Here is a 13,318-nt window from a genome sequence, read left to right as displayed (position 1 = left end):
TTGAAGCTGGCATGATGGTTTTGAATAACAGCAGGAGATTTGAATTCAACCCATGACACACAGTTTTTCTTTGGAGAAAGGTTGCAGCTTGGCTGAACTAATTTTGTGCCATAGCCTTAAGTCTGCAGGCTGCAGCTTAGCCAGAACTGTATTGGAAATGACTTTGCTCAGATGAATTTCATGTTTTTCTAGTGATTCTTTGTGTCTGTTGACCTTGTATGTATTGACCCAGCACAGAGGGATACTGCTAAGATACAAACCTTCATTTGTCCTGAGTTCTTCCTCTGCTCTGTACCACAGCCATGGAGATAGAAGAGGAGAATATGTTGCTGCTTTTCAGTTCCTCTAAAACTGGTCATGTAGGGCAAAGCTTCTCTTCTCCTCTGTGGCTGCACCCTATTTTTATTTTTATGCTGCAAAGCTGACTCATAATTTTCCTGGAGTCTATTAATTCCTTGCTTACCTGTCCTCTTCTGCTGGGATTGCAAACCACAGGAGATTGCTTGCTTTATTTCCCTATGTTCATCTAGGCTTCAGTATCTTGGAGCCCAAGGCGGCTGAGGGAACCTCTCTGAGCACTTGCAGTAGTAGTTCTTCGTTTTGCATTCCCAGCAGAATGATGGGTAAAGGCACTAAATGCTCTTTTGCTGAAGGTGCATGTTTGGGGATTTTTTGAAGTGATGCACCTTCACTTGGTCATGTATTCAATAACAGGTGTTTATATAACTTTCTTTTCTGTAGAATTGTTTAGGCTGCAAAATATCTTTAAGGTCATTAACCTAACCCTACCAAATCCACTGCTAAACTATGTGCCTAAGCACCATTTCTACACATCTTTTAAATACCTCCAGGAATGATGATTCAATTATTTTCCTGGGAAGCCTGTTTCAGTGCTCCACAACCCTTTCTGTAAAGAATTTTTTCCTAGTCTCTAATCTAAACCTCACCTGGTTCAATAAGGGATCGTGTCCTCTTGTCCTGTCACTTGCTGCTTGAGAGAACAGACCAACACCCACCCCACTACAACCTCCTTTTGGGTAGTTGTAGAGAGCAGGAAGGTCTCCCCTCAGCCTCCTTTTCTCCAAACTGAACAGTCATTCCTCAAGAATTTGTGCTCTAGGCCCTTCACCCACTTTGTTGCCCTTCTCTGGACACAGTCCTGCACCTTGTAGTGAGGGACCCAAAACTGAATATAGTATTCCAGGTACAGTGTCACCTGTGTCAAGTACAGGGGAACAATCACCTCTCTGGTCCTGCTGGCTGCACTATTCCTGATACAGGCCAGGATGCTGCTGGCCTTGGCCACCTGTGCACACTGCTGGCTCATACTCAGCCAGCTGAGTGTTGGCTAGCATCCCCAGATCCACTGGGCTACTCTGTCCCAAGTCTGTAGCATTGCATAGGGTTGTTGTGACCCAAGTGCGGGACCCAGCCTGGTCCAAGGACTTGGCCTTGTTGAACCTCATACAGTTGACCTTGGCCCATCAATCCCACCTATCCAAATCCCTCTGCAGGGCTTTCTTACCCTCAAGCAGATCAACACTCCTACTCACCTTGGTGTTGTCTGCAAACTTAGCAAAGGTGTTCTCAATCCCCTCATCCAGATTATTGATAAAGATGTTAAAGAGAACTGGCCTTTGTATTGAGGCATGAGAAACATCACTTCTGACTGGCCACTGACTGGATTTATCTCTATTCACTCTTTGAGGCCAGCCATCCTACCAGTTTTTAACCCAGTGAAGCATATGCCCATCCAGGCCATGAGCAGCCAGTTCCTCAGGAAGATGCTGTGTGACACTGCATCTCTGTCTCTGCTGTGGACAGAGATAGCCAAAACATACAATCTGGCTTGTTTTGTTTAGTTTTTCCTATGTGCTGTGTTGCATTCTCTACCAGTTAGAATTTGAGAGAGATGTCAGCAGTGGACGTATAGTCTACTGGGAGCCCCCTTAGCAAGTGCCCTAGCCTTATACTACAAAGTATAGAGTTAAAAGATACTCCTTTTGTCATGAATGTGAGTTTTAAGATCCTGACTGGACTTCACCCTCCAGAGACTCAGTGTTTCCAAAGAACTTCAGTGAGATAGATGTTCATAATGGGTAAGTGATTGGAACCTGCTGCTACTTGTCAGTTGCTTCATTTATACGTGAAATGGGTGAGTGAGCCCCAGACCTGTGTGACCATTTCCCAGCCTTTCCCATAGAAAGGAGCATTTCCTAGAATGTATCAAATCTTTTGCCAAACAAAAGCTCATTTTCTTTCACAAAGCTCATACTGCTTCAGGTGTATGTTGCATGGCATGGCATGCTCATGTCTTAAAAGACTGATCCATCTGTTTTACACTCAGTGTTGGAGAGGGAAAGAGATACCAGGTATGTCTTCACACCCTTTATTCATGTCTGTGTGGCATGCAGGAGACATGTGAGGTGTGCCACTGCTGTGCAATTGCTATTTTAAAGATACTTTGGCAAACAGTGCCAGGGGAGGAGTGCCAGCAGGATGAATGCATAAGAGCATCTTGAAGAAAACCACTTGTTTGAGAGCATCTGTTAAATTTTCACTGCTACTCCCTTGCTTCCATGCGGCAGTTTGTTACTATCTCTGGTGATGGCTACCAGGCCCACAGCACAACTGGTTTGAGAAATAGGACAGATGCTTTCTACATTACTTAAATACAGTGGCCCAGGCCAACTGAAAGCACCACTGCTTCTTTTGGCAGTTTCAGATAAGCACACAGAAGACTTCCCATTGAAACAAGCGTGCATGAGCTGTGGTGTGTGCTGACAAGCACTGAGGGGAAGCAGCAGCAGCCATAGCCATAGCCTGTCTGTCTCTGTCTGTAGGACTCACATCACAAAACTGAGCTTATCTTATCTTTTAAATGTTTTTATTTTAGTGGTTTCTTCAGCATTTGAGAAATACTAAAATGAGGAGACCCTAGCTTTTCTCAAACCCATATCTAACACTCTAAGACTTACTAAAGCAGTATTTTGATGTAAAGTTACCTGTTTGAGACTGCTGATAGGATTAAAAACAAAGCCTAAATTTGAAAATAACTCAGTTGCTAACATGAGAAAATGGGAATAGAGAAAGATTTTTCAGTACAGACCTTCATTTTGTTTGCACTGAGAAGAGAGTAGGTATCTCCATTATGTAGTGCTGTAATACAATTTTGAGTGATATTTTACAGACAACTATAAAAAAGATGTCTTTCCTTTAAGGTTTTATAATCACAGTTAGATGAAATGTATATCAAAATAAGAAAACAGACATTAGGAGAATGAAAGGAGCTTGTAGTGGTTTGATGTTAATAATACATATCTTTTATTTCTACAGCTTCTAGATATTAATGAGTGGTCTGTCTGTGGGTTTATCAGGTTATCATTTGCTTATTCCAATAGGAACAAACTCTTAAATAGCAATTTAAAATAGTTTATTAAAAAGGCTGAAAAGAACAGAACTGCTATAGCATACAGAATTAAGTTGAACTTCTGTTAGAAGCTATTTCTTACTCCATTTTCCTGTAGTTGCATAGTGTCTTTTGTAATTAGAAACTCTAGTTTGGTAACCTAACTAGTAGGAAATACAGAATGTTTTGCATTTTCTTTCCCATATAAAAGCAATTGTTAATTTAATGTTTCCGTACTGCTGCTCAGATATGACCCTTCCATATCTGCAGCAAGGCACAGGTCAGCATGTGAGGTGTAGGAAGGAATTGCAAAGCTGACAAATGTAACTATATTTCTTTGACTTCAGTAGAACCTCAATGCCAGAAACTTACAGCTGCAGTATATAACTTTTATTCTGACATCTGGCATAGATTTTGCCAGTAATTATCAGGCACTCTTTAATTTTGCTTTTCCATCACAGCCTCGTGGTGCAATTACCCAGGTTGTGTTGGCAGGTGAAGGCATATTAGTAAAACAGAACACAAAAGAAAAGACAGGGAGGCCAGGAATGAAGTAGGGAAGGAAACTGACACGACAGAAGGGCATGGCAGCAGGAACCCAGGGCTTGCATCCTGCATACTCAACTGGTATTGAGCTGATTCCTGCAGGATGTGTTTAAGTCATTTGGTCTCTACTGGTCTAATTTCAGTCTGCCCAAAGTGATCCCAGATAAGCAATATGAACACGTAATGGGAAAGCTTGTCCTCCCTCAGCTAATCCTGCTGTTCTCATTTATTGATCTCTCAGGAAAACAGTGCTGAAAAAGAGGTGGCCATCTCACACCATGAGATTTAATTAATTCACTTTTTGGTGGCTTCAACTGTGACTATTTATTCCTGTTTCTAAAAAGTTTGTCTTGTGTCCGTGTCTGATTTCAGCAGAAGTTCTGAAGAACCTTGTATCGTAGAATCATAGAAGAACAGCTTAGGTTGGAAGGGACCTTTGAGATCACCTACTCCAACAGTTTTCATATTACAGTCTCTTGGTTCAACTTATTTTTTATATTTATAAATAATTTATATACAGATGCAGTAGAGACTCTTTACAATACACACTAGAAAGAAAAATTCTCCTTTAGGAAAAGGAATAAAACAACAATTTACCTTGCAAAGATGAGTAATTTAACATGTGGGAGATATTCAGTGTTGGGGAGAACCAAACAGTTCATTAACTTTTCATCTATTACATTTGACAATATTATCTATGTGAATTGTCCCAATAAGGTATTTATGCTCCAAATTCTGTAAAAGGCAATTTCACCTCCAAAGGACTATGAACTAAGATCTTGTGACAGTCAAACATGCACAGAAATTGTCCATTTTATCTCACAGCTTGATTTTCTTTGCTTAACATGACTTGGCTGACAAAACCATTGATGTAATTGGAGCTCAGCTAGAGGTCTTTCACTTTTCAGATGTTCTGGTTGTAGTCAGTCTGAATTTTAAGCTATTTGTGTTTAATCCTTTCTCAGACACCCACACTGAGTCTTTGCTTGAGTTAATAACATCCAGACGTATATATGTACAGTATGGAATTCAAACATTCAAACATTCACAATGGTGCATATTTCCTGGAAAAAATAATGAGATCAGTCAAAATGATACAGCTAGGAAATTATAATGCTGAGTTTTCCTGCTGTCCTGTGACAATGTTTTTTTCAGTCCAACGTCAGTACTTGATTTTCTGACATCCTGAGAATCTTACTTCAGCTGCTGTACAGGGAGTACTAACTATTTTTACAGTGGACCCTGGCTTTTTGATCTTGCTATAACTGCAGCATACTACAGGTTTGGTTTCTCAGGTAGCTTCCCATTGGGAGATTTTGCAAGTACCGTCATTTGCGTTTCTCCCACATCACGTGAGCTTTCTTCATGATGTGACCTGGCAGCACTTGAAATTGACACACTCACTTGTCGTCTCAGTATTTTCAATACAGTTCTCTTGTATCCTTTGCATGCAAAGAAGTAGATGAAAGGATCCAGGCAGCAGTTAAAATTCATCAGAAACACAGTATAATGGAGTGACTTCTGGAAAATTTTATTTTCAGTGCATGAAGGCTCACTCTGAAGCTTCTTAATCATGTGTTGTATGATTGCAACATGATAAGGGGTAAAGCAGATGACAAACACTATAATTACAAAGATGATGGTGTTGATGGCTTTTTTGTTTATCCCGGATTTTTCAGTCAGTGGATTTTCCTTGGCCGTTTGAAAAAGTTTGCAGCTAATTTGAGAGTAACAAAATAGTATAATCCCCAGGGGAATAAGGTACCCTACTAAACAGGCAGCAAGAAGTATTAGTGGTAGATGTGCAATTTTTTCAAAGTTTGGATATTCCATACATGTAGTCCTTTCTTTTTCTTCCTGTGACATGGGTTGTATAAGTAACGGGAAAGTTTGACTAAATACAAGTAGCCAGATAAAGACACAAATTCCCTTGGCGTATTTAATCCTTCTGATCTTGTATCGGAAAGGGTGGACGACAGCAAAAAACCTGTCAATGCTCAAACACGTCATGAAGTTTACACCTGCGTAAGTGTTGATGTAGAACAAGAGAGCGGTTATTCGACACAGCACTTCTCCAAATGGCCAGTGAAATCCCAGGGCGTAGTAGGCTATCCTGGTAGGCAAGGCAATACAGAACAGGAGATCAGAGAAGACGAGATTTGTTGAATAGAGGGTAGTGGAGTTGATCTTCTTTCTGTTTTTAAAAATGACAGTGAGGGCAATGGTGTTTCCAAGCACTCCAAGAACTAAGATGGAGCTGTAGAAGACAGACAGTAGTATCCGTGCTGTATCTTTGTGCTCATACAAGTCACAGACAGAGGTGTTTGTCTGAGAAGCTGTGAAAGTGTCCATTTCTGTAAGCGCTGTTGTTGCAGGAAGCTCAGTAGACCTAACATGGGGAAAAAAAAAAAGCCACAGAAGGGAACATTTTGTAATAAATGTAGATAAACAACTTATGCATACCAATGGCAACCTGTGTTGCAAAAAGCAAGACTCTGAAAAACTGAAATGAAACTTCACTATGTGAACTACTTTCCAAAATCAAACAAACAATAAGATAGATCTTTCTGTCTTTACTGTTTTGATCCCGGTTCCTTCTTTCCTGAAATAAATAAGACAGGAGGCAAAATAATAAAGCAGGTCTGTAATGTATTTGGAAAGTGAAGGTGGGAGACTGTTTAAAGCAATCCAAAGTGAAAAAGGAGTCTGAAGAAGCCATGTGATAATCATAGAATGGTTTAGGTTGGAAGGGACCTCCAAAGGTCATCTCATCCAGTGCCCCTGCAGTCAGCAGGGACATCCTCCACTAGATCAGGTTGCCTAGAGCTTTGACAAGGGACCATATGAACCCCCATGAGTCACACAAGCAGAAAAAAATCTTTCAAATGCATTTCAGTGAATTTTTAGTGAGTTTTTGTTTCTAACAACGCATGTTTTATGGTTTAACTCATATAGAAAGACTTTTTTTTTTTCATCACTCTTACCATATTTGCATTATAACTCAGCTTCTGTAGTGCTAGTTTTAAGAACTGGCTTTTGGAATCCAATTCAAATATTGCTGCATACATAAATTCTTAAGACTTCTACTTTAGTCTCTCTTTAGTGGTGCTGCAAAAGAGAACTAACTCAGTTACAATATTTTACAGGCTGTCAATTTAGTAGATTTTAGAAATTGCTTAACCTGCACAGTCACAAATAGCATGGAAGAGCTGCAAAGTGGCAGTGATTTGGGGGACTTAAAAATGTAAATCAGCAGAATTTCAGAAATGAAAAGGACCCCATCCTGTTGATACTGCTTCCAGTGGAAACTATTTCTTAGGTGTGTTGTTACCTAACAATTCTGTACTGTAAGTATAGAAGCCATCGAATGTTACTCCTGCTAAATGCTTTGAGGAGATTGTCCTACTCATTTCAAGTTCATATTTAATAAAACTGCAACACACTGCTATATTATAAGCCTGTCTGATCAGATTTCTGACCAGGTTAGCAAGGAATACACATCATCATGAACATGAAACATGAAACCTGTGAATAGTGGATGATGTGTATTAAAATACATAAATAGCTTGCATTTAAGGAATAAATTTAGCATCCAGATAGTCTGTGCTTGCTGTGTTGTACAGGCAGTAGGAAAGACAGGTTACTGATTTCTAACATAGATGTACGATGTTTTGACTCTTAGATACCTTCCCATGTGTCAGGAGATGGGAATACTGCATCAAGGATTGGAAGTCAAATCTGAAGTGGGAGTTTTATGATTTGAATCAGATAATTAAACTGTTAAATTGTAACTCCAGCTGTAGGTTTAAGAATATCTAATTTTATAGAATCATAGAATTGTATTGGTTGAAAAGACCTTTAAGATGAAGTCCAGCCATCTAACTCTACCAAGTCTGGTAGTAGACCATGTCTCTTAGCACCCTATCTATGAGTCTTTTAAATACCTCCCGGGATAGCAATTCAGCCACCTCCCTGGAGAAAATTATATTAGTTAATTCTACATTGTTCACAATATCTTGGTGTTGATCTGTTTGATGATTGATTGATGCAGTAGTTATTGCCCTGAGGATAGTTAAAGGGATACTTTCCTTCTGTTTCATCTTGTTTTACTTAAATGCAGCAGACTGCTTTTTGCAGAAAATGGTGTGGGTTTGTGTAGGATAAGAGTCAGTGAGGTATTTGGGTTTTGTTTCTCTTACTTAAATGCTTCTGATTACGTGTTCACACTCCCAGCATGACACCTATCTTCTACTAATTTCTTCCTTGACATTTAGATAAAATCATTGCTTGAGCATATGTAAGGAAGAGTAATGTAAGATTTATGATAAATGGGTCTTTTGCAGTAACTGCAGCGTGTTAATGGCATGAATTTATGTTCACTGTAAAGTTGTAATAGGGTTTGATCATACACAATGTGAATACATCCATTCAGTTTTCTTTATACAGAAGTTTGTAAAATGTAGAAAATCTGTTATGCAAACACATGTAATGATAATGTAAGAAAAAAATTAGGAATTTCAGTGAAATTTACTCTTTTTACATCAAGGGTAGGATTTCACAAAATGTGTGTTACCCAGTTTTATGCTATGAAGTTGCATCTTTAACATAGCAGATTAAACCAGAACTTGTTTCTCATTAGAAGATGTTCACCCTCACATAAAACTATGGCTGTCTTGAGAAGGAGTCCTAGCTGAGAGAGGGCTGTGTTTGTTGGATTAAATACCCTTCCCCAGTGGCTTAGTTTACTGATCATACTATTTTGAAGTATATACCTGAAAACAAGTCAACTTCAATTTACTTTAGAAAACATTGCCACATTTTTTTGGTCATAGAAGTACATGAAAGACTTTAAGGCATGAAGTGTTTAAAATGTCTGTCTTTATATTGGTATTGTAAAGAAGGTTGTTCAAGTTGTTACTTTTCCTGAGTCTGCAGACAAACAATATTCAGTAACACAGACCACTTGCCCATTTAATATGACCTTTTGTATAATCCAGGTTATGTTGCTGTTTTAGTGTTTGTGTATGGGTTCCACAAACTTTTAATTTAAACCATATTTTCTAAAAGGCTGTTTGGTCTTAATTTGGAGAACTGAAGAGAAAGTGAATTTGCCTCTTGTACTGTAGTTTTTGGTCAATCAACCTCCCTGTTAAAAAAATGTGGCTGTGTCTTACTTAAATTTCTCTAAAATTAACTTGCAATTGCTGGTTTTGTGTTCATACAATCTCATGGCTTTGTCAGTTCAAGGTGAACTTCTCAAATGTCTCACCACAAAGCAAAACATATGACGTCCATTCTAACCTCATCATAGTCCCACATAGGAAATGGGGTTCCACATGCCTCTTGGCATCATTGTACCTGGAAGCATACTCACCAGTATGTCCCTGCTTTTTCTGTTCAGTTGCCTAGATATCCAAGATAGAGTTGGATAGCACAGCATTGGGAGCTTGTGAAGTTAGTTCACTGTGATCCCACAGTAGTTCTCAGATTCACTGTGTCTTAGGATATCTCCAGTCTAGGAGCATGACCACTGCTCTCTGCTTCTCCCTGAGAGAACCTTATGCCTGGGAGAGTTTAAAATTAATTTTAATATTATGTCTAGGCTTGCAAGCACTGCAGTGTTCCTTATTGTTCTCCCACTTACCATTTTCAAGTCTTAGCATTGTTTTGCTTTCTGATCACCAATGGGAAAAAAAGTTCTTATGCAATTATTTTATGAGATTTGTTAGCTAGGCAGTGTTTAGTCTGTTCTGTGTGCTTTCTTGATATTTGACATCAGTAGTATCCAGTTGGGGGGGGAAATCACAGTACCACGTCAAGCTGCTTACAAAATCTAGCACATCTAAATTCTGTGCAGGTGCCTTTTAAAGTCAATTTTGTAATCACGTCAAAGACAAAAATAAGTTGGTTTAGGATACTGAGTTTCTGTGACAGTACTTGACTGGCATTATTCATTTGATCTGTTTCCACTGCATTACACAAGAGCCTAGCTCAGAGTAGAGCCCACACTGCAAAAGGTGTCTGATGAATGGAGTGGTGGTTCCAGTCTGAAAGTATTATATAATCCAAAGCCCTGGTTCATGGAGATGCTCACATATAATGAGCTTTGTATGTACTATCATAATGTTACATAAATTTAACAAGCATAGATTTAAGATGTAAGCCAGCAATTGCAGTGTTACAACCCTCAGTTACATGGGGTTTGATTATGTGCAAGCAGTGATACAAAGCTTTCTTTGTAAGCTAAATGAGTTTTCTTCTTGTTCTCATCTCCTGCATTTGCTGAAGGAGCCCCATCTGTCTTTTCAGCAGAACAGGGAACACGTAGAAGACTTTCACTGTGTATTGTAATCTAATGTGTGATTTTTCTGTCGCTGCATAATTTTCATTCTTTGGAGATGAATTCCTGGTCCATCTCTTCAGTAGCTAAATTACGAGGGACATTTAAATAAATTATTGGAAAGGCAGGGTACATCATTAGAAAGATCTCTCCAGACTCTCTATATAGTGTGATTTAGTCACTTTGAGATGGACAGCATTTCTTTAACAAAGAGTATTGGGTGATAATGATGTTTATTTATGCATTAAAAGTTTAAATTCTTTTAAAAGGAATAGTCAGGAAAGAGACTTCTCTTTCCCTGCAGTGCCTGACCTGAGGATTTCCTGAGCTTACAGCCCTCTATAGATGTAGCTGTGTGAGTCTTACAGAGTTGAACAACAGCAGAAGATGGCAAATACACAGTGCTGTGGTTATGTAGGTTTATATTTTTTTCCTTAATCTCTAATTGTTTTCTGTTGACCAGTCATATTTACTGTTTGAGTTTCTAATTTACCATACCATTGATCTGCATTGTAGACTGTTTTCTGTTTAGGAAAGCAACTTGATTAAGTTATGTATGTTAAAAAGTGTGCATGCTAGATTTCATTAGTAGAACACTTTGTTAATACAGAAGGAGCATGTACCTAAGGTACATATATTGAGGTATGAGGATTGGCAGCTTGGGAGCTATGTGTGGCTTAATAAAAGCTGAGGCAAGAGAGAGGCGTGTCCTAAAGCTTGCTGTTTCTTTCTAGTACTTTGACACTTGTATGCTTCTAGTATACTCATTATGATAGTTTACCTTATTTCAAAAACTTTTTTCTGTCCTAAATGACAATGAATAGGCCTAATGACCTGAAGACTGAATCCTGAAGTCACAACCAGCTGTAAGCCACACATCAGAGAACCCCAAGTAAGCTTTCAATGAATGAAACTGTATTAATGATGGCTATGAAGGATTATAGTTTTCATCAAACACTTAATAGAATCCGCAGATGTACACAATGTGATTTCTTTATGGTTCTGCTTTTATCTATTACTATAGATTTTGCAAAGCTATATGACATTTATACTTGGTGCTCTACTAAAGTAGTAGAAGATACAGTAAGTGAGGTGGAAGTAAAGAAGTCAAGTTTCAGTGCTGCATAACTAGTTAAAGAAAAAGTGGAAGTCATTTGAAGTGTGCATCTCTTTCTTATCTGTTGTATCTCTCCAAATGTGATCTGTCCTATGAAAATGGTGAGAACTATCTAACGTAAATCATCTCTATCAAAGACGCATGTTAATGTGAAGAGCTGCGCTGATGCTTAGATGATTAACCTCTCTTTAATTTACTTGCCTAAGTATACTCAATGTAAAAAGGAGAGAGCCTAACATGGAGTAAATGAAACAAAACCCTGGGCCACTGACAATTAAATTCTTGCAAGCTGAAATAAAAAGGAGTGAAATAACAAATTGCATTTCAGTACCAGAAAATGCACACATTTTATATGATTTTTTTTTTCCTTCCTGATGATGTGGAACTTGCACAGGTAATCTTTAATTTTAGGGATTACAGCTTCAGAACTCCAGCTTGAATTTATTATTCATTACATGTCTACATCTTCCTCAATCTTTTGAACAGAAAGGGATAAGATTTAAGCCCTTAAAGAATAATTGTTTTGCATCTCTTCAGGAGAACCATGAAATGTTCAACAGACCCCTTTTATTCTGTGCTCAAAGGTATGCAAGCCATCTTGATTTTTAAGATCAATGATAGTAGAATTAGTCTGTTGATCAGTGTATTTTATTTAGCAAGTATACTAGGAAAAATGGATCCTGACAGTGATCCTTCCAAATTAATTGGCAAGATGTTTAAAATAGTTATCTCTTTTAATATTGCTTTAGCTTTGTGGCAGTAATAAGGAGCTTGGTTAATAACCTGATGTTTGGTGATGCGATTCACAAAAACAATTCCTTCTAAAACCTTCGAAACATATGCATGTCAGAAGGTAAAAGGAGTTACCTCATAAAGCTTGGAATTCTTAAAATATTCTTTTGCAATATTTAGATGTGAGAAGAGCAACTGAGGGGTTTTTGAGCTAGTAAGGAAGGCTTTTTCACAGACAAGGAGTGCATGTGATAGAACGAGCTATGCATTCACAGCAATAGCACAGATTTGTTTCAAGGCACTCTCCTGTTAAAGTGTTCTGAGCTTCAGCAAGTGACTTAAGAACTGCAATGCTTCCCTTACTACTTAATAGAGTAGTTATTTCTGCATTTGTTTAAATTATTAATGCTAAAAGAAAAAAGATCTAAGCTAATGCAGTATCACAGTGTCAAATGTTTCCTTGTGGTTGTGGAAAGGCTGTATTGTAAGAAAGGACTTGAAAGAACTTGTTTATGCTGTGGGTCAACAGAGCTTTTAAATAATTATCCGGCAGCATATGTGAACTTTAAATATCACAGAATTTCCTCCAGGAATCTTGTCTCTCCCCTCTAAAGATCATTTATCCTTCTTACCACATGAAAGTATTTAGTATAATGCAAAAAAAAAAATAGTCTTTCTGGAATTGTTTGCTGTTGTACAGTGAAAAACGTTTTTAAAAAGATAATTGTTTTCCGTACTTACATATCTGTAGCTTCTTAGATCCTCTGAGCAGTTAAGGGCATTAGCAGGATGGCTTGACTGTGAAAGTTCACCCTTGCACATTGTTTTCAAGAGTGATTACGTGAGTGTCTTTAGTGGGAGGGGCTCAAGTACTTGAAAAAACCCGTGTTTGTATGCTGGTCTTGATTTGCTGCCGACTGTTTTATGGGATGTGAAAGCATCTATTTTTAAGCCTTTTACAATTAGTCTGTTCAAAGAGAGCAATATCCTCCCACCTCCTCCTTGAAGTTACGCATCACTGATTTTCATAGAAGGGACTTTACCCAGAGGTTTACTAGGCTAATTGTTGACCAACTAAAACCCCCGAGTGAAAAACTTTGCATTTAAAAATAACTTAAATGTCGTTTGTAGCTGAGAGCTTTATCATCAGTACATGTTTTAAAACTTCTTCTTA

The 13,318-nt window shown here is 38.3% G+C and overlaps 2 protein-coding genes across 2 annotated transcripts in view; one reads left to right on the top strand and one right to left on the bottom strand.

Moving 5' to 3' along the window:
• The window catches only part of UBAC2 (UBA domain containing 2), a 113,287-nt gene that overhangs the window by 51,817 nt on the left and 48,152 nt on the right, over positions 1–13,318 (top strand). The window lies entirely within an intron of this gene.
• LOC104309080 (G-protein coupled receptor 183) lies at positions 5,153–12,926 on the bottom strand. The gene is given in 2 exon segments (XM_009910347.2): positions 5,153–6,344; positions 12,886–12,926. Coding segments are annotated over 2 exon segments (1,155 nt in total). The 3' UTR covers positions 5,153–5,230.

This window comes from Dryobates pubescens, chromosome 7, assembly GCF_014839835.1.
Source record: "Dryobates pubescens isolate bDryPub1 chromosome 7, bDryPub1.pri, whole genome shotgun sequence".
Taxonomy (NCBI): domain Eukaryota; kingdom Metazoa; phylum Chordata; class Aves; order Piciformes; family Picidae; genus Dryobates; species Dryobates pubescens.
Note: the sequence above shows the minus strand (reverse complement) of the source record. Positions and strands in the feature narration are given on the sequence as shown.